This window comes from Zonotrichia albicollis, chromosome Z (genome assembly GCF_047830755.1).
Source record: "Zonotrichia albicollis isolate bZonAlb1 chromosome Z, bZonAlb1.hap1, whole genome shotgun sequence".
Lineage (NCBI taxonomy): Eukaryota > Metazoa > Chordata > Aves > Passeriformes > Passerellidae > Zonotrichia > Zonotrichia albicollis.
This window is the reverse complement of record NC_133860.1, coordinates 55,066,796-55,091,067: the sequence shown is the minus strand read 5'-3', so window position 1 is coordinate 55,091,067 and position 24,272 is coordinate 55,066,796. Positions and strand designations below refer to the sequence as shown.

General features: G+C 38.9%; 1 protein-coding gene across 4 annotated transcripts in view; it reads left to right on the top strand.

Annotated features, from left to right (window-relative positions):
* Positions 1–712: 712 nt before the first annotated feature.
* UBQLN1 (ubiquilin 1) overlaps positions 713–24,272 on the top strand; it is a 25,575-nt gene continuing 2,015 nt past the window's right edge. For 2 of the 4 annotated variants that reach the window (XM_005489796.4, XM_005489795.4), the window contains exons 1-10: positions 713–1,231; positions 12,392–12,543; positions 15,851–15,966; positions 17,290–17,552; positions 18,256–18,414; positions 19,014–19,257; positions 19,733–19,875; positions 21,100–21,183; positions 23,609–23,724; positions 24,038–24,206. In XM_005489796.4, coding sequence (XP_005489853.2) covers positions 728–1,231; positions 12,392–12,543; positions 15,851–15,966; positions 17,290–17,552; positions 18,256–18,414; positions 19,014–19,257; positions 19,733–19,875; positions 21,100–21,183; positions 23,609–23,724; positions 24,038–24,206 — 1,950 coding nt within the window. In that variant the 5' untranslated portion in view covers positions 713–727. The remainder of the gene's footprint in view (positions 1,232–12,391; positions 12,544–15,850; positions 15,967–17,289; positions 17,553–18,255; positions 18,415–19,013; positions 19,258–19,732; positions 19,876–21,099; positions 21,184–23,608; positions 23,725–24,037; positions 24,207–24,272) is intronic. The other 2 variants (XM_014269040.3, XM_014269039.3) reach the window with 1 other exon arrangement.

Below are 24,272 nucleotides of genomic sequence, written 5' to 3'. Positions count from 1 at the left end.
GTATTTATTACTCTTTAGCTGGGGCCAACTAACTTAAAAGCAACAGGTACTGAATTGTTTCATTGATGTACGTTCACAAACTATGCCAAGTTAGTCTTCTTGCATTTTCCAACACCAAACCCCTGCATCTCACTAGAGGCCTCTGTAACACCTCATGTCTTATGGACGGGAGCTCCAGCAAACCACAGTTGCATGGCCAGCACCTGCACTCCCAGACCCTAGCTGGGGAACTGGTGACTTTCTGCACAGACATCTGGAAATCATCATCCCTCTGCCAAGGCAGGGTCAGCTGGAGCAGGTGACACAGGAACATGTCCAGACAGGCTTTGAATGCCTCAAGAGAGGGAGAACCCATGACCTTCCTGGGCAGCCTACTCCAGCTGACACCCTAAATGTAAAGTTCTTTCCCATGCTGAAGTGGAATTTCCTGTGTTTTAGTTTATGGCCATGGCTCATCCAGTCACGGAAGAATCTGGCACCATCCTCTTGGCACCCACCTTTGGGATATTTACATGTGTTGATGAATCCCCTCAGGCTTCTCCAGACAAAACAGGCTCAGTTCCTGCAGTCTCCCCTCATATAAGAGATGTTTCAAACCCCAAATTATCTTTGTGACCGTCTGCTGGACCCTCTCCAGGAGCTCCTTGTCTCTCTTGTACTGAGGAGCCCACAACGGGACACGGCACTCCAGCGGTGCCTCACAGAGGGAGGTCCATGGAGGCCGGCCATGGCGGAAGGGCAGGGACGGGACAGCCCAAAGCCAGACGGGCGGCGGGAAGGCTCCGCTCCGGGTCACGCGGACCGGGCCCGGGCCCCGCCGCCACACTCGGCCCTCGGCGGCGCGCGCGGGGCGGGCCGCGCGCACGGGCGGTGCCCCTTTCTAGTACCTTCCCCGTTGCGCTGCGTCATCACGGCGCGCGGCGGCCGGGCCGAGCCGTTTCCGGTGTCGCGGGCGCGGCGCGGCGCGAGCGCTCGGCTGGAGCCGCCGGGAGCCGACTGCCAGCAGTCAGGCCCCCTGCCCTGCCCTGCCCTGCCTTGCCTTGACCCGCCCCGCCCGCACACGGCAATGTCGGACAGAGCGGAGGGGCCCGCGGGGGGCCCCTCTGGCTCCCCCGGTTCCCCCACCCGCGACTCCGCCGGTGTCTCCGAGCCGCGCATCATCAAAGTTACGGTGAAGACTCCCAAGGAGAAGGAGGAGTTCGCGGTTTCCGAGACCAGCAGCATCCGGCAGGTGAGGGGCGGCCGAGCGGGCTGAGGGGGCCGGCGGGGCCGCGCTGGGGCCGGGGCCGAGCGCAGCGCCGCCCGGCAGGGGAGCGCCGGCTCGCGGCTCCCGCCTCCGGCAGCGCGGGGCGAGGGCCCTGCCCGGTGACAAAGCAGCTTTGGCTCGCCCGGGTCGCGCCGGGCGCTGTTGGGCGAGAACCGGCGCCGATCCCGGCCCACGAGAGGACTGCTGGGAGGGGGTAGTGAAGAAATGTGCCACCTCGTACCCTCCTCACCGACTTCTCTGCTGCGCTGCCGAGAGCCGGCTCGGAAGAGGCATGTAGCTCATTCGTGAAGTCACATCAACAATCTTCCAGCTCCCCTGTCGTAGGCAGGGACACCTTCAGCTGGACCAGGTTGCTCAAAGCCCCGTTTAACCTGGCTTGGAACACTTCGAGGGATGGGCCATCCACAGCTTCTCTGGGCAGTCTGTTCCAGTGCCTCACCACCCCCACAGAAAAGAATTTTTTCGTAATTGCTAATCTAAACCCACTCTCTTTCACTATGAAGCTATTGCCCTTTGTCCTGTCAGCACACGTTCTTGCAAACAGTCTTGCCTCATCCTTCCTGCAAGTTCCCTTCAGGTACTGGAAGGCCACAGTTAGGTCACCCCAAAGCCTTCTCTTCTCTCATTTTCTAGCTGAGAGTTGTCCTGTTGAGCTGACTGATTTTGGTGGTTGTTATCTCACTTTCAGTCTTTTTTTGTCCTTAAGTCTAATCTACATTCAGTTTCGTTTTGTGGGTTTTTTTGTTTGTTTGTTTGTTTTTTTCCTTTCATACATCAGTGTTTGGGCTAGAAGTGTCCCAGACCTGAGTTTCATTGTGGTTTTCTCCACCTGCCAATGCATTGAAGCCGCTTTCTTTTCTTCTCTAGTCTTTTGGCAGCCGCAATGTTGTGTGCTGTGAGTTACTCTCTCTGCAAGCTTGATCTAGGCATTTCTCCCAAAAGTAAAATGTCTGTGTTTGCTTTTTAATGTTGTCCACTGCTTTCCCAGCAATCTCAGTCTGAAAGGGGTGCTTTTCATTTCTCTGTTCTCCATAGATTTGTGAGCAGCTTCAATGTAGTTTTTGTAAAAGTCTTTGCAGTTTTGGGGCTTTTGTTTTGTTAGGATATTTCAAAAAAGAGATTAATAAACTGAATCTAACCTGAGGATTGTGCTTGTCCTGTAAAGCAGTCAGCTGTTAGTTGGGTCCTTTGGAAATAATAAACAGATTTACTCTGGCTGTGAATTTTGTAATACATTTGACTTTTAACAGTTTGTTTCTTATTTGAATACTGGTGGAGCTGCCACGTTTTCAAATAAACAGTAGTCATAAACTGAAATGGTTGTACAGCCTATCAAGAGCATGAATTTTTACTGAAAGCAGTTATGCAAGTTTAAGGAATTAACATAGGACACTGCTTCAGATGTCTTTGTTGTCTACAGATATCTTAAACTGTGAGTGTTGTCTCTGTTGGAACTGTTGTTAAAATATTAGATCTGCAGTTATAAATTGGTTCTTGTGAAGTAAGATTGCCCTGCTGGGTTGACCATTGGATTGAAGTCCCAGGCAGTGTAACAGCACTAAAAATGCGCTGTCCCTGTAGTGTGACTAATATTGGCTTTTCTCTTTAACTGCAAAAGCGAGCTGTTGATAGTAATAAGCATCAACAGTAGATGCAATGTTTCTAGAACTGGCCTTGAAAATAGGTTAATCTCAAATACCAGGCAAGTTGCACATCTGTTCAAATGCGTCTGTTATCAGCAAGTGTTTTGTACAGTTGAGATAGATGGGCCAATAACTTGTTGGCTGAAAAAAAACCCAAAAAAACCCCCCAGCAAAAATAACTCCCTCAGTATATTTCTATAGCTAACATTAGAACTTAAAGAATTGAGTTGTTTATTTCTTTATGGTCATTTCAGAATACTGCTAGAACATAAACCCCAGATTTTCTAGGAAAATATTTTGTGTCATCAGGGCCAAATTTAAGGGTAAAAAAAATTAAATTTTATGTTGCCCCATTAATGTAAACCATGTCTGCAACTTTTCTGTCAAGATTTTTTCCTGTATTGGAAGACTTCAGTAGAATAGATTTGTTACTGTGATCCTGTGTCGTGCAGCTAGAACAGTGAGTATACAGGTTGGTATGGAAAACAAACTAAGTACAAAGCTACTCTGGAAGATCAGTTGATTTACATTGGTGTCTGTCTGTCTTTTCTTTGAAATTTATTTGATTGTGCTTAGTACAGGTTGGCTCAGTATTAGGAGAAGGACCAAATGTTTGCATTCTTGACTGGGTATGATACTGATCTTTCTCAGAGCAGAGACTTAATGAATACATGATGGGTAAAATATGTTGACTAGCTGACCCTGACAGTGCTGATACTCCGGCTCACTAAAATGGTTTGTCTCTTGTCTTGTGTTTTCTTCCTTCAGTTTATTTTCTGAGTTCATGACAGTACAGTCTTTGCAATTTCTTGCTTAGCAGAGTTGTCTTAATGTGTTTGGTAATGCCTGTATACAAAGAAAAAGTGTACTCATTTTAGGAGCGACTCAAGTCTTAGTGGGTGACTTGAATTGTTTGAGTATTGAGGTGTTGACACCGGTTACATGGAAAACTAGCTTTTTTACCTTCATCATTTAGAATAAGGGAGTTTCAGAAGAGTTAAAGCTTGCTGATGCTTCTTGATGCTGTTTTAGTGCCTAGTGTTGAGATCTGCTGTATTTGTGGGTTTATTATAACTGGTCCAGAATTACTGTCTGTGTGTGTGTAGCACACTGAAAGATACTGAGTTGTCCATTCTGTGAGCATTCCAACTCTGAGACAGAGTAATGTGTCTAGCTGTATGTTATTAACTTCTGGGCCAACAAGTGGATACAGTAATCTGTGCTAATAATTTCAGAAGCTTACAGTTGTTGCAGAGAATGATTGCCAGTCCTTTGATTATATGAAAATTTCAGAGCAATGCCCTTCAGGAAGAGTTAGTGAAATTGATTTTAGCTACATGGAAAACAGATTAGATCCTTTTGCAGGATTTGGGTTTTTTTCACCTCTTTTTGTTTAGCTTCAGCCTTTAAATACAATATCTCTTCAGTGTGGAATACAGTTTTCAGTAACAGTATATTTGACAGTTTCTAGTGTGTTTTCTAAAGTAGGTGAACACAAATGTGCTTTCTGCACTAGACTAAACTACAGATAAAAATCCCTGAGTTGCTTAACTTTAAGTTTACATGTATCCATTGTGTTGAGACTACTGATTTTTGTCAAGTGGAGAGCTTCTAAATTTTTGATTGCAATTACAGTACTGTTTATGGTTGAAAATTTAAATCCATAAATCCAGGATTTTATTTTTGTGCCTGGATCTCATAATCCCAAACTGGTAGTGTTCTGCCTCATACAGATCATACAGGTGTAAATGTTAAGTTGTTAAAGCTTTGGACAGTTTGGTAGTGGAGCATCTTTCCTGGTTTGCATATGCTTTTAGTATTTTATGTAATGTTTTCCCTTTTAAGAAACTACTTTATAGGAACAATTCTTTTAACATGATCCCATTCTGTTTCACTGGTTTTCTGTAATCCAGGGATTACTGAATGCTGTAAACCAAATAGGTTGAAACTATATAATGGAATCCAGTCTGTTTTTTGTTTCCAGGATTGTGATTCAGGTTTCTGTTCTTTCTCAGGTGTCTCAAGGCACTTGAATACACTAAGCATTTAGTGTTAGGTTTTCCATCGTCTGGTGTTTCAGTGCATTGTAACACATCTCTGTGATTTTTTTATGGATATGGAGTCTGTGTCATGATATACTCTCATTATACTTATTTATTAACCTGGGTTTTTTTTCCCCTCATTTTGTGATATGAAAATTGTTTTAGAGCAATGGTAGGTGATTATTTTATAAAGTAACCTTCCGAAGTAAAAGTATGTTGACTTCTGTTGGCTTAGTTAGATGTAACTCAGAGGCATCAGTGGCCATAGTACTCAACAGGTGTTTTCTGATAAATGACTGGCAAACAGAGTAAAATAAGAAAACCTATTTAAGTAGTAGTTGAAGTGTCTTTTGTGTAGATACCTCTCTGCATAATACTAAGACATTTATATTTTAAATTATTTTTTAAAAAGTGTTATCTATGTCAGATGCATTTGTCCTGTGAGTTTCTTTTGCTAAAATCCTTCACCCTCAGTCAGGGATGTCACACAGTTTTAAAAAATTGCCATGTGTACAGTTCAAAATTGCCAACAGCATAGAAAACCTTAATGAATAATTAGCTGTGGTAAAAGTGTGATGTAAAGATTTGGAAAACCAATCAGTATTTCAATAAGTGACTATAAACCTTGTCTCTGTTAAAAGGGTCATTGTCTGGGAGTAAAGTTAGGGTAAAATCTTAAGAATTTGGAAGATATGGTTACATGGTGTTCTGGTTTTGACTGCAATAGAGTTCATCTTCTTAGTAGTTGATATGGTGCTGTGTTTTGTATTAAGTGCAAGAATAATCTTGGTAACATAATACTCTTGATTTTGGCTCTTCCTAAACAGTGTTTTTTTCTAAAAAACAGTTGTTTTTTAGGAACATTACTTCCTAACTCAGTGACCCCACTGATACTTCCCAAACCACACTGCCTCTCTCTCTCTCTCTCTCTCTCTCTCTATCCCCCCGTATCACCTTTTCTTTTCCCTCTCCCCCCTGAGCCTGAGTGCTTTATTTGTTAAATAATGTTGAATGTTGTATAAATTAGTTGAGTTGTAGAATACAGTTGAGAGTTTTCAAGACGAAAATAACACTGAAAAGAGGATTTGAAGCATTTTCTATTTTAACGCAGCACAAAAACCTCAATGAGTTAAGTTGAATCTTAGTGTCCTGTAACTTACAAAACTTTTTTCTCTTTTCACTCTTCTTAACTTGTCAGTCAACCCAAGACATGCTGCAGAGGAGAGTTGGAAGCACAAAAGGTCAAGATCACAGGCCGAGATAAGAACAATTTACTGGAAACAGCAATGAGATAAGAAAACAAATATTAACAGCAACAATACTAATGACAAAGGGTGCAAGAAAGTCAGTGATTGACACGAAAAAACTCCCTTGATAACTGACAATACTGGACATCTCCCTCCATCATGTTTTCTTGACTAGAAGGAACCCCTTTTCCCTGGAAGAGATTCCATTTCCCCAGCTGCTGTCAATGACAAGGGGTGGTATAAAATAACCTCCAGGTCCAAGCCATGCCCCCTCCTGGCTTCTGCAAAAATTAATCTCTGGTGGTACCAGCTATTGCTTTCTCTGGGTCTGGATTGAAGGCACTTGAGATGGTAGATCATGTTCAGACTCAAGTGTTTATTTCTTATCAGTGAAACAGTCTCACTACTGTGACTTGGGCAGCTTTTCATTAGCAGGCACAAAACGGCTAACAATCTCTTGTTCCAAGATCTTTTAAGACTAAACTATCCAGTTAAGAACTGACACTAGATTATTTTCCCTTTTAACCCAATAACTGAACTCACAGAGCCCACAATGCAGATGTGTCTGCCCAATTACAAAATGCCACCCAAACCCACAAAGAAGGAGGAAGAAGAAGAAGAAGAAACCCAGGATGATGCCCTGTGCCCTCCATCTTGCTTCCATCCACAACATGCTAAAAATCCCAAACCCTAAATTTCTCACCAAGTGATACACCTACACTACTCTCTGTAATCTATTTCACACTTCTGTGAATTCTAGTCAATCTTGAAGTGTAGGAAACTTCCTCCATGAATGAGGGTCAAAGTCAGCACTCCCCTGGAGGTCAGGGCACCCCAGAGCAGACAGAGAAATATTCCTGGTGCCCTGGGTTTCCGCATGAACCCTTTCTTGGCCTGAGCCAAGACAGTGCTTATTTTCAATTTGTGTTGCTTTGCCAGTGACCAGGTACATAACAAACAGGGAGAGAGTAGATTGCCAAGTGCTTTTAGGGGAGAAGCGTTGCTTCTCCAACAAAGGCTTGGAGAATTGGTAGTGGCTTGTTGAAGAATCCCTGAAGGGAATAGAAATGGGTAGAACTTTACACTACCATGTGCTGCTGCAGTTTGCCCTTTATGGGCTGCTAGCCTTTTAAGCTCATCAAGAATCTGACTTTGTGTTTTGAAATGTGGTTTTTCTGTGAGTTTGATTTGATCGCAGGCATTTGAGGAAATAATTTTATTATGAAACTAGCATGGGTCATTGGCAAAGCTACCATAAGATAGTAACTCCATTAAGACATGAAGGACAGTACTCTTACATAGAAGCCTTAGTTTGTGCATTCTTTTTATCTATACTTTATCTGTTGTGGGCCAAAAGTGCTTGTATTCCTGCTTGAAATGATGAATTCTTGTCTTCCTTCCTGTATAGTGTCCTAGAGTTGTACAATGAAACCCTGTTTTTACTGACTCACTTTAAGTCAGTCGTAAGATGTCCAGGTCATGATTCATCCCAAAAGGAAACCACAGCTATCAGCTGTGGCCATGAGTGTGTTTGGTTCCTTACTTCTTGGGTCAAGACGACCTGTAACCATTAATTCTGTTGTATAAAAGAAAGCTGTAGCTCATAAAAGTTTACTTCTGAGACTGCTCAGTGTGGGTATAAAACAGACTGGAGTTGAGTCAATATGCTTATCTGTGCATGTAACTAACTGTTGTTAGGAAAGACAGTTGAAAGTTTAAATATTATGGGTGTGTTTTGAAACAGCAGTGCCAAAGAAAGTAATGCTGTTCCAAAATCTTTCTTTGCTGTAGAACTATTTGAGAGACTGCTGAGAATGAAAACTGCAGTTCAGCCTTCTATGTACAAGCATTTGCTTCCATGGCCTCTTCTGTTGTGTTCAAAAAGGAGTTTCCTGTCTGTGCAGGGAGTTGGTCGGCAACCTTACTTTTTTTTACAGTCCTCTAGATAAAATTGTAGCTTAATATTTTCAAAGTAGTTGAAGTTTTTAGGGACCTGCTTTCTTTTAAAAAAACAGATGTTAATTGGATGTTAATTGCCTAAGACCTCTTCCAGGTTGCTACTGTAATTTAATTTTTAAATATGACTTACTAAGCTGAGGTTGAGAGAATTTGGGAAAGTATTTTTTAATTGATTTGTTTTCTTCTTTTTATTACTTTATCACAACACTTTGTTTTGTGAGTGGATAATAAGATTATTACAGTTACTGGTTTTGATATCATAAAATGAGTCAACAGAAGCTTTTCAAACATTATATGGTTGTAATATGTCAAGGGAGAGTTTGAATGTTAATACTTTCACGTTACCTGGAATAACACTTTACCAGGTTCTTGCAAGGCCAGGTTGTCAGATGTTAATAGGTTAATGTTTAAATTATGGATCTGCTCTGCAAAGTGACAGTGCAAGACAATATCTGGTTTAGTCAGCTGTTCTACTTCATGTGCATTCAGATATTTGCTTTGTTTGGTGACAAAGTGTTTACTTTGTCAGGTACAGTATGCATTTTGTTCAACACTGGACATTAGCATTTTATGGTGTCCATCTGTACCTTGAAAAAAACTTGAGAGGCAATCAAGTCAAGCAGGTGTACGGAAAGTCCTAGATTGCTTCAGAGTGTGTCTTAACAGTGAACAAAAAAAGGCAACTTTTGTTAATGGTGATTATTTTAAAGTTCTCTGAAGATAAGGGTATTTGGCATGGAATTGAAAGTATACACAAGAAGTGCTGGTGTGCTGCTAAAAGCCACTGAGTGTTCTCAACATGAAAAACTATACTGCTTTTGTATTTCAAAGCAAAAAAAAAATATTTATGTAAACAAGTTAGCTTGAGGTAAAATGGCAATTTGGACAAAGTCCTTCAACAACACAAGCTTTGAATTTGTTCTAATTAATTCCAAATCTTCAAGTTGCCATGCTTTGAGGAGAATGTTACCTTGAATCAGCTCACTCTGGTTAAGATGCTTTTTACTTTTCTCCCTAGGAAAACCAGGCCTCTGAGTAGACATTAGTCCAGTGTTTTAGTCTGATTCCCACTGTGTTTCTCTCTACGTATTTTTGTAATAATCATGTAAAAATTGACATGATTTTACATTATTTTTACTGTATTCAGTTACTAGAGGAGTACAGTGAAGTAGTTTCCATGAACACACTAGGTTTCAAGTATGTTGAAACATTATTTTCACAACTTTGAATTCTTTTCTATGCCCAGATATGACTGAATGACCTTTGTGGTACCACAAGGTGTAGTATTATTGCAATGAAGTAAAACTTGCACTTAGAACAATAAAGCAAATGAGCTGACATTGTTGGTTGAATTGTTACATGATAATTAAAAGGATGAGTCACTGCATTAGGAGAATTTGATAGAAATGCTCATCATTTCCAGCCAGTGACGCTGAACTCCTTCGGCTTTTGGTTTCCCCAGTGGATGAAGTATTTTAACTGTAATTTACAGATACTGGTACTTAGTTATGTTGTGCAAACTGAAGACCTAAACAACACCAAAATTATTTTTTTTAGAACTGCTTGAATTTCCATCATCATAATCTGTCATGGTTTAAACCCAGCCAGCAATTATCATGCAACTGCTTCCTCACTTTCTTCCTGCCTAGTGAAATGGGGAAGAGAATCAGAAGAAAAAAAAAAGAGTAAAACTCAGGGATTGATATAAGAACAGTTTAGTATTTAAAATAACAGTAGCAAAAATAACTATAATCATTGTAATGAACAAGAGAGAGAGAGGAGTAAAACGCAAGAGAAACAAATGGTGCACAGTACAGTGCCTCAGCACCCACTCTCCAGTGCCCATCCTGTTCCCTTCACTGGCAAATCCTTCAGCCACACTGTCAAAGTTAGTGAGAGCGGGGGTTGGGAGAATTAAGAACCATCCCCTCTAGAAGATCAGGTTCAAGACCCATGGGATCTGATGAGATACATCCATGGGCCCTGAGGGAACTGGGCAAGAAAGTAGTTAAGCCACTAGCCATCATATTTCAAAAGTTATAGCAGTTCTCTGTGGAAGTTCCCACAGACTGGAAAAGGTGAAACAGAACATCCATATATTTTTGGGAAGGGAAATTGGGAAGACTCAGGGAGCTACAGGCTGGTCAGTCTTACCTCAGTACCTGGCAGGATCGTGGAATGGAACCTCCTGGAAATTATGCTAAGGAACTGGAAGGTAAGGAGAAGATTGGTGACAGTCAACACAGTTTCACTAAGGATGAATGTGATCGTTGCCTGTGATGGTGTTGCAGTGGTGACAGATGAGGGAAAAGTGAGTGCTATCATCTGCCTGCACATATGTAGAGTGTTTGACACTGTGCCACATGACTTGTCTCTAAACTGGAGACCCATGTTTTTGACAGATGGACTGCTGAGTGAATAATGAATTTAAAGGGTTGTGGTGAATGGCTCATTGTCCATCAGGAGACCAGTGATGAGTGGTGTCCTTAGGGATTGGTACAGAGGCAAGCACTGTTTAACATCTTTGTCAGTAACATAAGACATTGGGATTGAGTGCACCCCAGCAATGTGTGCCAATCAGTGTGGGATGAATGAGGTGATGGAGGAAAGGGAAGCCAATCCTTGCCAGGCTTGAGGGGTGGGCTCATGTGAACCTCATAAAGTTCAACAGGGCCAATTGCAAGGTCCTATACTTGGTTTGAGGCAATCCCAAATACAAATACAGGCAGGCTGGATTGGGAGCAGCCCTGAGGAGAAGGACCTGGGGGTGCTGGTGGATAAAGGCTGGACATGACCAAGCAATGTGTTCTCAGAGCCCAGAAAGTTGATTGTATCCCAGGCTGCATCCAAAGAAGCATGGCCAGCAGGGAGAGCCAGGAGGATTCTGCCCCTCTGCTGTGTTCTGCTGAAACTCCACCTGGAGTGCTGCACCCAGCTCTGAGGACCCTGGCAGAGGAAGACGTAGACCTGTTGGAGTGAGCTGGGAGGAGTCTACCAAGATGATCAGAGGGCTGGAGTCCATGTCCTGTCAACACAGGCTGAGACACTTTTGTTCATCATGGAGAAAAGAAGCTCCAGGGAGATGTTAGAACTGCCTTTCAGTTGCCAAAAGGGACTTACATGAAAGATGGTGGGGGACTTTTTACGAGGGCAGGGAGTGAAGATATGAGGGTAATAACTTTACCCTCTTTAATATTAAGAAGAAATTCTTTACTGTGAAGACGACTGGTACAGGTTGCCCAGAGAGGTGTGGATGCCCCATTGCAGGAAGCGTTCAAAGCCAGACTGGACTTTGAGTAACCTAGTCTAGGGAAAGGTGTCGTGCCCTTGGCAGAGGAGTTGAAACTAGATGATCTTTATGTTCATTTTCAACAATGTTCTTAGGATTCTGTCTTTCATATGTGTAGAGGATTTTCTTCCTCTGCCTCAGGAAAAAAGACAAAATAAAGTGTATGAAGTTAATCTATTATTTAAGGTGTTTTTGACAGTAAACACTTAGTAAGCAGTCTCTTGTGTAAAAGGTCTTGTATGGCAATGATTTCTCAATGAATGAAAAATGTGTTTATTCACTGTGACCTGGGCTGTAACTTCATTTTATGTAGCCGTGTCATGCATTAAATGAGAAAGCAGAGCCACCTAAAGTATAACTTTAGTCTGTGTGGCAAGGAATGTTAGTTTTGACACGTGGAAGGGAGGCAGCAAAAATACATCTAAGGGGAGAGTATGCTCAGTTCAAGCAAAAGTCTAGACAGATTTATCCTCTTTATGGCATTGCGTCTTCCGTTCTTCAGCAATGGATGGCTTCAGTGGTATGCACATTTGTATATGTGTACTTGCTAGTATATAATTATATGCATACTTTACCATGTATATACATATGGGTGTGTTTAAGTACTGTATATACTAGTATTTATTTACATCATGGATGTATGCTTGATTGGAGTCACAGTAGTCTTCAAGAGAAATCAGATTTTCGTTGTCACGACTTGTGTAACTAGTGATCTAGATATTAAATTCTTCAGATTTCCTTTTCTGAACGGCAAAGAAATATTTTCCATCTTATAGACAGAAAGAAGTTCAGGAAACAAAAGTATTTCTAGTTTGTGAAATACAGCATATGCAGTACAAGTGAGGTAATATAGCAAATGTAAAAAATGGCTTGTTCTTAAATTATTTTTAAAAATTGCAGTTCAGTATTTAATTTATAAATGTATAATATTTTTTTTTGTTTAGTTCAAGGAAGAAATCTCTAAACGTTTCAAATCCCACACTGATCAGCTTGTGTTGATATTTGCTGGAAAAATTTTAAAAGATCAAGATACTTTGACTCAGCATGGAATTCATGATGGACTCACTGTTCACCTGGTTATCAAAACACAGAACAGGTAATCTTAATAACAACTGGTCTTCTGTTTACCTCTAGAGAAGTTTAAGTGCTCTGTATTATTAATAACTTTCTGTTGGGCAAAACTAGATTTGACTAAATCACCTTAATCAGCTCCTTAGTTTCAGCTGCTGCAGGACAACAGTGAGGTTATGAAATTACACTGTTTTTTAAAATTTATCTCATATTTTATTTTCATTTATGTTTTTAAATACATTTCTTTTACTTTTTCTTTGGTTTTTTTTTGGTTTTTTTTGGTTTTTCTTATATAGCTTTTTTTTTTGTTCAAGCTGTGTGAAGTGCCCAAAAATCTTTCCAACAAGTAGAGCAATAGATCCCTCAAAAGCAGTTTGCTATTAGTCAATAACATGTTCATTCTTTTAGAGTGAAAGTGGTTTTGCTTCTGTTCTACTTAGGTCTTTTCTGTTTATGGTGAGGATCCCCTCTGATGTGAAAATGTCTTATGTTGAAGGAAAGAGCATAAAGTGTAGGAGAGAACAGAAGTAGACTTTCCCTTTTAAGGCCTTACCAAGACATCAAGGCTGGCTACTAACATTAGCATTAAATACAAATTCTTGTTGAAATTAGTATCATTAACATTCAATGTAGGTACTTTTTCAAATTGATACCTTCAGTTCTATATTCATGCCCTGGAAGGATTATGTTCTCCGTCCTGGAGTCAAAATACATGTTTGTACTGTCAGAGGTGTCCCTTTCCTGCCCTTTGCCTCCTCCACCTGAAATTTAGGCTGATACAAGCCATGCCAGTCTTGAATACAGTATTAGGCAATACTGCAGTTCTGTTCTTTTTGCATCTGAGTGAGTATTCTGCTGTTGCTATTTTTTTTTGTTGCTTTTTTTGCCTAAAGTCCTAAGTATGACAGAGAGGCTCCATGAGTACTACTAGAAGGATGCTTTGACTTGCACAATCTTCAGAGAGTTTATAGTTTGGACCTACTGTAGCTATATATACTGAAATACACCCCTGCCTGCCTCTTGGGCCTTCTTGCACTTTGCCTCTGAGCAGAGGAACCCTCAGGAATGCAAATGTCAAACATGTGGCTTTTGGGTCTTATCAGCATTGCACTCCATGTCTGCTTTTATGCCTGCTTTTGTTTGAATCATTTTAGAAGGCTGTATTTCTGCTATCTGCAGAATGTTTTAATCATTGGGAAAATGAAGTGTGAACTAAGAACTACAGATCCTTTGCATGTACATGTGCTGTGTTCAAATGATGCATTGAAGTTTTCACCTACTAGCTTTACTTGAATAAACTAAAGACATGGTAAAACCTGCTGGAGAGAATGTCAGTCAGCATTGTCCTGAAATATCGCAGTTGTATTCTTGCTAAAATATCTATATTTTATGCTTGTCTTGAAAGACAAGATTTAGACCCTGCCGGTGTGGTCTGGAACATGCTGATTTTTGGCCCTGAGTATCAAGATTGATTTGTTCCCAGGTACTTTGGTACGCTCTGCCATTTACTTTTCTGTTGATTCTTGCTGTTACTGTTGCTGCTGTGTATCTGAAAAAGTCAAAGTTATTTTCCAAAACTGGATCTGAAAGTGATCTTTTCCCTTGTAAACTATGTTATTAGATTTGTAATTTCAAAATGGGAATCTTCATATATCCCAACCACATGCTTGTTAAAAAAAAGATTACTTTTTCTACTGTGCTACATTTTCTAGACTGCTACAGACTTTCAGTGCACTCTTGTTACCTATCTTCTACAGTGTCAGAGTAGCAGTGAGTGATTAGCAATAGGCAGCAAAGATAAATAGAATTTCTGAGTAGAGTTCTAGGTCAACAGGTGTCATTTGTTCACATGTGCTTGGAGGAAACATAATGGCAAAATGGGTGTAAAAGGCGATGCGCACTTGACAGGAATATAGCTGAAAGACTGAAGGCTCAAAGGCTTGAAACTCACATGAACCTTAATCTTGAAAGAATATGCTCCAGTTTGCATGGGAGCACTACTGTACTTCAGCTTTCAGTGTCACCTACTTTTCTGTCACACTTTTGAGAACCTTTAATGTCTATTACATAAAGCAGCATAGTTGCTTCTCAAAATAGTTTCTCAGCTGAAAATACAAATAGGATTTGATGCTTGTTTTTTTTACTTTGCTTTTGGAGGAAAGATGTGTATGTTTTCTAGATAAAAGAAAACTCAATATCTCTAGCAGGAGAATCAGAATCAGTATACAGTCTATAATCTTTCTCATTCAAGTTACAGCTGCTTGGCCAGTTATAGTCATCTTGTGTTCAAAGTTTGCAGTTGCTGATAATTAAGTTAAAGAACTCTTAGAAACCTCAGGAGAATCTATGCTTTTAAAGCATCTTTCTGGGTTTTTTTTTGTATGGTTGGGGATTTTTTTCTGATGTTTGCTTGAGCGGAGCAAGTGCAGAGTTATGTTATAGGAGAAAGGTCCTCCAAGGTGGACTGAAGTATGGAGTCTAGTGTAGTGCCAAATTCTCAAATCTTTTTGTGATGTCTGAATTCGTAGTTGTCAAAAGTATTTTATTCTGTAGTACTGCAAATATAGGCATTTATTGATTGTTGAACCACAGTGGAGAATTGATTTGGATTTCAAAGCAGTCTCTTTTCTTTAGAACAGAGAGGTCAGGTTAACTTTATTCGAGCTCAATTCCTTCATCTCTTTTACTGCATGGCAGCATTTGTCTTTCTGCCTGCAGTAGAAGAGTGTGATGAGTACACAGCCTGGGCAGGCTTTAGTGCCTGTGCTAAATTATGCTGGCTTTAGTGTCATGTGATTTTATTATCAGCCTTTTTTTGAAGTCTTAAAGGTTTGAGAGTTTGAGATTTGTCTTATAGTCAAATGTGACATTAACTGAATTTCACATTCAATAAAGCATGGTGTTGGAGATGTGGCATGAAATAAATTCTGCATTAAATTTGTCAGGCTTTATTTCTTGAAGGTGTGGGCATGTTATCAGTAGTATGTGAGTATAGTGAAATAAGACATGGATCCTTAAAGCAAGGTAAGGACAGAGAAAACAATTAATTGGCAAGCGTCATGGGGTAGGATGAGAAGGTGGTAATAGCTACAGTGATACCTATCTGTTTTTTCACTATATAAAACTACTGTTCAGAAAAACTGATGACATAACAGGTGTCTGAGAAAGATTTATTACAGGAAACCATGTGGGGATAACTGGAGTTATCCCTGGGTTATGACCAAGAATCTAAATGTAATTTAAGATTCTGAAGTAAAATACTTTAGCTACAAATGGCACTACTTAAAATAACTTGTTACACTCTATATAAAGTTTTGAAATTGCTTTTTTAGATCACAAGACCACCCAGCTCAACAGGCAAACACCTCTGGGAGTACTGCTACCACATCAACATCAAGCAGTAGTACTTCAACACCAGCATCAACAAATAGTAATCCCTTTGGCTTGGGTAAGAATATTTGTTAGGTGGAATGGTGGGTATCTTCTCTTGGATTCCACGAATTGTGCCCAAAGCTTTATCACAATGTAGACAAAACTTGAAAAACAAAACCCAAACAAACACGTCAGCCAAAAAATTAATTACAGTTATATACTCAATTGGCTGTAGAAGGTTTCTGATCAAAGCAGAGTTGTTTCATTAGTTTTACAGAGAATCATGAAATAGTTTGGGTTGGAGGGGATACCTGTTAAGGTGATCTATTCTAAACTTTGTGCAATTAGCTGGGACATCTTGAAGCAGATTAAGTTCCTCAAAGCCCCATCAACCTGACCTTGAATGTTTCCAGAGGTGGGGCATCCATCACCTCCCAGGATAAACTGTTCCAAGTTTGTTTCACCACAAACTTCACTACAAGATTTTTACTGTTTCAGCTTCAGTGGTAAGGTACTTCTGATGTTTTAATTTGGCACTGTGGGTAATGAAATACCTTCCAATGTCTTTGTACTACTTAAAGTGCATCTGAATTCCTGTTATCTGAATACAGATGAATCATAGAAGTTTGGACCTGTGACATGAAGCCAAGATCTGCAATAAAAGCAACAAAAGTGCTGCTAATCTTTCAATTAACTATTTCTCAGGTTTCAAGTCTAATAGTATTAAGAGTCTTCACTTCTATGAATGAAGACGCTGCAGTCTGTTGATTTAGAAATTATAATCTGTTTCCATAGTTGTGGTGGGGTTTTGTTTCATTCTTTTTTGTCTTTTTTTTTGCATTTGGGAGTGGGGAAGAAGTAGAATTGGAAAAGCCAGTTATAGTAAGCAAATGATTTCTTGGGTTTTAATTGTTCGTTGGTCTGTTTAGTACTTTCTGAAACTTTTTATCTGGATTCAGCAAAGCACAAAAATTCAAAACATAATTTCCTCTTGGTACATTATTACCAGGAGGAACACAGGTTTTACATTTAAGTGGAATTGGAAATATTACTCATATTGGGAATTCACTCTTAGTTACAGTTTAACCAAGAGGAGACAGATAAATGATTACTACAAATGCAGTTGTTAAATGTTGCTGGAGGCAAATGGACCTAAAGCCCCCAGTCTCAAACATTTCTTGTATCTTGGCTTTGGAAAATGAGAAGAAAAGCTGTTAGAATTTTAACAAATTTTATTTTAAAATAAAGTGAGTAACTCCTGAACAGCCTTGAAAAAGATGGGATTTTCCATTCATTTTTGTTACTTTGAAGTATGAGATATGTTCAAGTATTTTGTATTTAGAAAATATCTGGATGTGATTGGAAGTATAGTCAGTCACATTTTTTCATCCTCTTGAAGGTGGCCTTGGAGGTTTAGCAGGCCTGAGTAGCCTGGGCTTAAATAGTTCAAACTTCTCGGAGCTGCAAAGTCAGATGCAACGACAACTTATGTCCAACCCGGAAATGATGGTTCAGATAATGGAGAATCCATTTGTTCAGAGCATGCTTTCAAATCCTGACCTGATGAGGCAGTTAATTATGGCTAACCCTCAAATGCAGCAACTGATACAGAGAAATCCAGAAATCAGTCACATGCTGAATAATCCAGATATAATGAGACAGGTATGTAAAAAGATCTATTAGTTCATGGCTTGTGATTCTGCTGTTATGTAAACAACAGAGCCAGAATTGGACATACTTAGTGGAGTGTGTGAACATTCTTTAAGTATTTAGTCTTACTCGAAATCCATAAAAGGTTGCTATAGACAACCAGTGTCTACATATCTTGTTGTTAATGTCCAAAATAGACTGATATTTCAGAAAATCTGCAGCATAGTTTTTGAAAGTCACTGAATACATGTCTTCTGAGGCTAGAACTGGATGTGGCTGTCTGCCCTTGAAACCTGTTGTCTAGCCAGGAATTTTACCATAAGTTGTAATTCTCCAAAATTCTGCATATTTTCATTGTGTCACTGTGGGTACTTCTAAATACTTTTTAAATTAGTAGATAGATAAGTTGTTTCTTATGGCAAAATGTACCCAAACCCAAAGAGATTAATAGATGCTTTTGAAATTCTATGTATTTATTTTAAATTTCATATTATAGGCTGCCTGCTGTAGTGATGTTAGAAACAGTAAGAATTATGGTAGAATGCTGGCTAAATACTGAATTGTGTTGATTCACACTGTGCCGACAGGTTGATTCAGCTCTAATCGTAATTTTAAACTGGGTTAGACAGGGATGACTGAGATATTGCCAAATGCTGACGTTTTCACTTTAGAATGGATTTCTTATTAATACAGATTAAACGTTCCACTTCTCTAGACACTAGAACTTGCTAGAAACCCTGCAATGATGCAGGAGATGATGAGAAACCAGGACCGAGCTTTGAGCAACCTTGAAAGTATACCAGGGGGATACAATGCCTTGCGGCGTATGTACACAGACATCCAGGAGCCAATACTGAATGCAGCACAGGAACAGGTGAGAAAAGATTACAAACGACACAGAAAGGAAATACTTAATATTTAATAAAAGAATTTAAGTAATTAAAATGTCCAGATGTTTATTTGACAAAACAATTTTTGAAACTTGAGGTTATGTAGCCTTTTACTCTTGAAAGACCTTTAAAAATCGTGTTCTTCTGAGCCTGAAGAAATACAGCTATCATTTTTTGTGATTGAGAAGCTATTTTAAAGTTAATAGATTTGTTTGTTACCTAATTTTTAATTCCTTTAATTCACTGCCTTAAGATTCGGAGGTTCGGTAAAATCCTTTTAAAGGTGTGTTTAGTAATTTTAAACTGAAGGTGAGAAGAATAAAAGATTTTGAATTCAGAAACCAGTATGCAAGACACAATTTTACTCTGATCAAAATACAATGCAGTAACAACACTTTTTGAAAAGAAATGTGATTTAATTTTTTGAGGGAGTCCTAGTATCTCTCAGTGTTAGTGTATTTTAACAATATTTACCTTTAATTACTGTAGACTGGTGAGTATAACTGATTAGAAGCCATAAACATTTATTTTCATGTATGATTTATAAATTTGTAGAATGATAAGTGTTTGCTTTCCTTTGTAGTTTGGAGGTAACCCATTTGCGTCTTTAGTAAGCAACACATCAGCAGGAGGGGACAATCAGCCATCTCGTACAGAAAATCGAGATCCTCTGCCAAATCCGTGGGCTCCTCAGTCCAGCTCACAGACTTCCACAACAAATACTAGCACTACTGGTGAGAGCAGTGGCAGCAATAATCCCGAAAGTAGCACTTCAGGCACAACGGGACAGAGCTCAACTGGACCAAATTTGGGACCTGGGCTTGGAGGTGTGTTTGTTACTGCAACTGTATATGTTTGCACATACATGCAAATTGAAATTATTCTTTCATTAGACAGAGAGTTTTTGATTCAGTTTTTATTGCTGTTTACTTTTGTAGAACATTTTACTATTGTTAAAGTCCTCTGAAGAAAAATAAAAAAAATAGGAAAATTTATCTAAGTGATAATTATACTTAAAATAACAAAGGTAGCAATTCTGCAGATGAATTGTAGTATTTTTTCTGTTCTAAGGCAAATGGAAAAACAGGTAATAATGTGAATAGTTGATGGGAATGTGTGTTTGGTACAATGTCTGTCTTAACTTTTAGGGTAGATATGTCTATGTAAGTAGAACAGCACTGAGGTAAGTTTCAGGGTCTTAAACTCATGAAAACCAAGTGGTTATATTCTGGGTTTAGATAGTCTCCTTTCTCTGATGATAATCAGAATGCTTACTAACGTGCCTTTTACCTTTTCTTTAAGCTGGTATGTTCAATACACCAGGAATGCAGAGCTTATTACAGCAGATAACAGAAAACCCACAGCTTATGCAGAATATGTTGTCTGCACCCTACATGAGAAGCATGATGCAGTCGTTAAGCCAGAATCCGGATCTTGCAGTACAGGTAAATTGCATTTAGTATAGTAATATATTGTGGGTATTAAAGTGTCATAGGAAGGGGACCAGGACACCAGCTGGTTCACCAACTGGTCCGGTCCAGTTTATTGAAGAAAGTATCAAACACTTATACAGCAAATAATAAGCTTATGAATATTCTGTAAGCCAAGCAATCTATTAGTTAAACTATGCCATGAACTCTTCCTCATTCCTTAGGGGTTACATCTCTCTCACTGTTTGTTATCCTACTACAGCCAGGCCCAAGGACACGCTACCAACACAGGTGCAGGACTTGGAATTAGCCGCGGTTTTGTACTTTTCCAGTCTTTCTAGTCAGCTAAATTCCCAACATTAAAGTAAAAAAAGACAAAACCCAAAAGCTCAAAAATTGCCTGTGGCAAATGGGCTAATTTTTAGTGTTAATTCCTAAGTAATTACTGAAATTATTAGCTGCTTACTTTCAACAATTTGTTGCCTTGAGTTTCTTCAATTTGTAGTTGGATATCATGCCTGATATATTTCAGAAATCATCATGGGGTTGTGTAAACTTGTGATCCAACATTAGAAACAGACAAAAAAAGTGCTTTCGTTATGAATTAAGGTAGAGCTACCCTCTCTAGTTGGGGGAAGTGAAGGGAGGGGACTTGGCGCCCTATCTAGATATTACTCTGTTTTTAACTTCTTATTTTTGACCTGTGCCTCACTGTAAAAGTAGAGATGCCATTTTATGTATGGTGTTGTAGAAGTGCTTTGAATTTTTATTTAAAGTGGTAATATTGAGGCTCAGATTCTGAACTGACATTGAAAAAATATTACCTCTTCTGTGTTAAATATTCACTTGGAAATATCCTTGACTTCAGGTGATATTTACAGCAAAGCTATTACTTAGATTTGTGGTGGAGGCTGAACAGAAAAGTATTTTCTTGTAATACTTTGCAAGACTGCCTTATTGTATCTGGAAATCCATTCACTTAAAAGAAAAAAGAACCAATGAAGCAAAAGTGAAACAAAAAACCAAAAAAAAAAAAAGCCCCCAGAAAAAAACCCCACCAAAAAAACAAACAAACAAAAATACATACACCCCAGAAATTTTTGGCCAAAGGAGTAGATAGATGATTATTATTCTGTGAGGTAATTTTCATAGACTATTACTGTATTATCCGTAGTTGTTTTAAAACCTCCAGTGGTTTTTACTGCTTGATCTTTGAAGTTAAATATTTTTGTCCTATAGATGATGTTGAATAATCCTTTATTTGTTGGAAATCCTCAACTTCAGGAACAAATGAGACAACAACTTCCAACTTTCCTTCAGCAAGTAAGATGAGATACTAGCTCTTAATAAAGGTCTTCAAGTCAATGAGCAATATATTTGGTAAACTGGTGCCTGTTTTTGATTTGGCTAATAGCTAGATTCTGTAATATATTCTCATTAGCTTTAGATACTAAGTTAGATTGTCCCTTAATAATATTCTTGCTAATGTCTCCATCTCTTTCAGAAGTTAAACCTGTTGTCTGTGACGAGCATAACCACTAAGATTTGTTCTTGCTTCTTTGCTTAGAAGGAATAAATGCTCTTACTGCACACCAGCCAGAAAACACCTGTTTGTGACAAAATTTATTTCAGAAATTAAAAAGAATAGTACTTTTCACAATGCTAGGTAAAGTTTCAGTATGCTTTTCTCATGCCTCTTCAAACCTGCATTAAATATTTTGAAAAGAGGTCCTCGAGCATATCTTGAAAGACCTAAGTCATCAGCTAATTTAAAATAAGTGGGTTCTGAAGTCTTTCCTGGAAAGATTGCTGCACCATTATCTTCCGCCCATACCAACATTGTGTTTGCAGCCCACATTATCTGCTTATTATTAGTTGCCACAGTGTGTAGTAGAACTTGTTTCCTAAATAGAAGCAAGCAAGATTTTTGTAGGAATTAAAAAACTAATCCACTGCATGAGTTCTGTCATTAGGCAGTCGTTGCAAATCATTGTAAATATGCGTTTCCAAGATCTGGCTGCATGCAGGAGGTTTTATGAGTAAAATAATGAGCACGTACATGAATTACAGTAGCATGTTCAGTGTTCAGAAGATAGTTTATATTGTTTGAACCACATGAATGGCTGTGGTGTTTTGTATTGCCACTGCTTTGTAATGACTCAGTGGTAGCTGAGGAGCCAGTACATTAATGTTTTGAAATCTGTGAATAATTGGTAATTAATGAATGCACAGTAGGAATCATATCTTGTTTCCTTTGTGTATCGCCTTCTGTTATTACCACCTTAGAATTCATCTGCACAAATAGTTCTCTGTTGTATTCACTGTCTGAAGTTAGTTGATTAACAGATTAGCAGGTGAGGTGTGGAGAAATAGCTGGATATTCTCAGAATGTTGGTAATATTTCAACTTATGTTTTCTTGCTTATCTACCTGTGTTTATATTATGGGATTGGGAGACAGAAACCATGGAATCTGCATAATGGAAGACATCTTTTGCAATTAAGGGCAATTGCCCAGCAGAATTAGGGAAGAATGGCTGCTACTGGAATTAATAACATTAATAGAGATGAGATCCAGGTCACCTAAGTGCTCTAAGAATAGTTGGGCCAGCATTTATGTAAGACAGCTTCTGATATCAGACTGTAAGTCAAGATTTAAATATTTTCATGAAGTAGTTGCAGCAGCTGTATTTGGAGACCCCAAAATGTTTATCTCTTTAAATCTGAGTAATTTTTTCCATATACTATTCATTGATTTGTTGACTTTCAGCTATCATGAAGATAAAAGTCCAGGAGATTAATGGAAAATAATAATTGCTCTTCTGAAGTCTCTTTAGGCACTCAGATCAGAGTTCTTCATGTCCTGTGCTGCAGTTCTGCTCTGCAGTAGAGGAAGTTTCACCTTAATCTGTGATTTCCACATTAATCAAATGTGATTTTTCAGCAAAAGTAACCTGGGGAAACTTTTGCTAGGGGAAAGCTGCCCAGATTAGTAAGCATATCTGCTCTTTGGTCTGATTATCAAAACCTGTTATTTGTAACTGAAACATTGCTTTTCATGTACCTGTTGCATCTCTATGCAAAGGTGAGCATATGCCACTAGTTTTGTGTCTAAAATAATTAGGTTTTTGGATGTTTCATTTCAGAAATAAAAAGGATTTGCCTTCTAAATTATTTGATGATGTGAAAGCGTATTTGTAATAGAAGTCACAATTGACAGAGGACCCTTGAATATTATACATTTGTTTGTTGGTATATTTTCCAGTATGTTTGTTTACATTTCAGGCTGTAAGAGCAATACAGATGAGATATGTACAAATAGTCACAACCAAATTGCTGTGATCTGAAATCAGCTAGGAAAAAGGAAGTTAGTATTTTTTCTTAGGTATTTTTTGGTCAAGTTTCATCATGTTCAGCATTGTTGCTTGCTAGTAGTATGATATAGGAGACTAATTCTAAAATAATGTACTAACACAGTGTTGAAGCCTTTGAAAGATTGAAATCTGTAATGAAAAATACTTCTCTTGTATAATTCTTGTTCAAGAGACCTTTTCTACATCTAGAGAGTTCATTCATCACCTTCTAAGGAAGTTTCGCACAGAAGAAAAATAACGGAAGGATTTCCTGTAATATTCAACTACAAAATCAAAAGCCAAGTTCTGAAATTATGTCACATTCTATGAGACATCTAGCAATAAAAATTACCTTGAAACATCTACATATACTGAAAAGTTTGTCTCCTTCTCTTAGATGCAGAATCCTGACACCTTATCAGCTATGTCAAACCCCAGAGCAATGCAGGCTCTGCTACAGATTCAGCAAGGCTTGCAGACATTAGCAACAGAAGCACCAGGGCTTATACCAGGGTAAGCATTGATCTTACAAATTTGGACAGGAAGTCTTCCCTTGTTTTGGTTACTCTTTTTAGATTTAGAGTTTTATACAGTCTTTATTAACGATTCATCCTCTTGCCTTTTTTAGGTTAACCAAATTTTTTTAGAATCTGTCACATGTGTCTGCTGTGCAGTTCTAAACAGTGATAACTCTGGGCTTTTTCTTAGTACATCACTCAAATTGTTATCCTCTCTTTCACAGAATTTGTACCGACTAATTATTGAGAAGAGACAAACTAGTATTTATTATTCAAGTGGTATATTTCTTTTTCTGTAATTTATACAGGTTTAATCCTGGTTTGGGTGGAGGGGGAAGCAGTGGAACTTCTACACCATCCACTGTACCTAGTTCTGTTTCCACTGAAAATACAAGTCCAGCTTCAGGAACTGCTGAGCCTGGTCACCAACAGTTTGTCCACCAGATGTTGCAGGCACTTGCTGGTGCAAATGCTCAGGTAATGTACATCATTATATTTAAATATTTTTGCTTTTATTCTTAATTGTAAAACACTGGAAAGAAG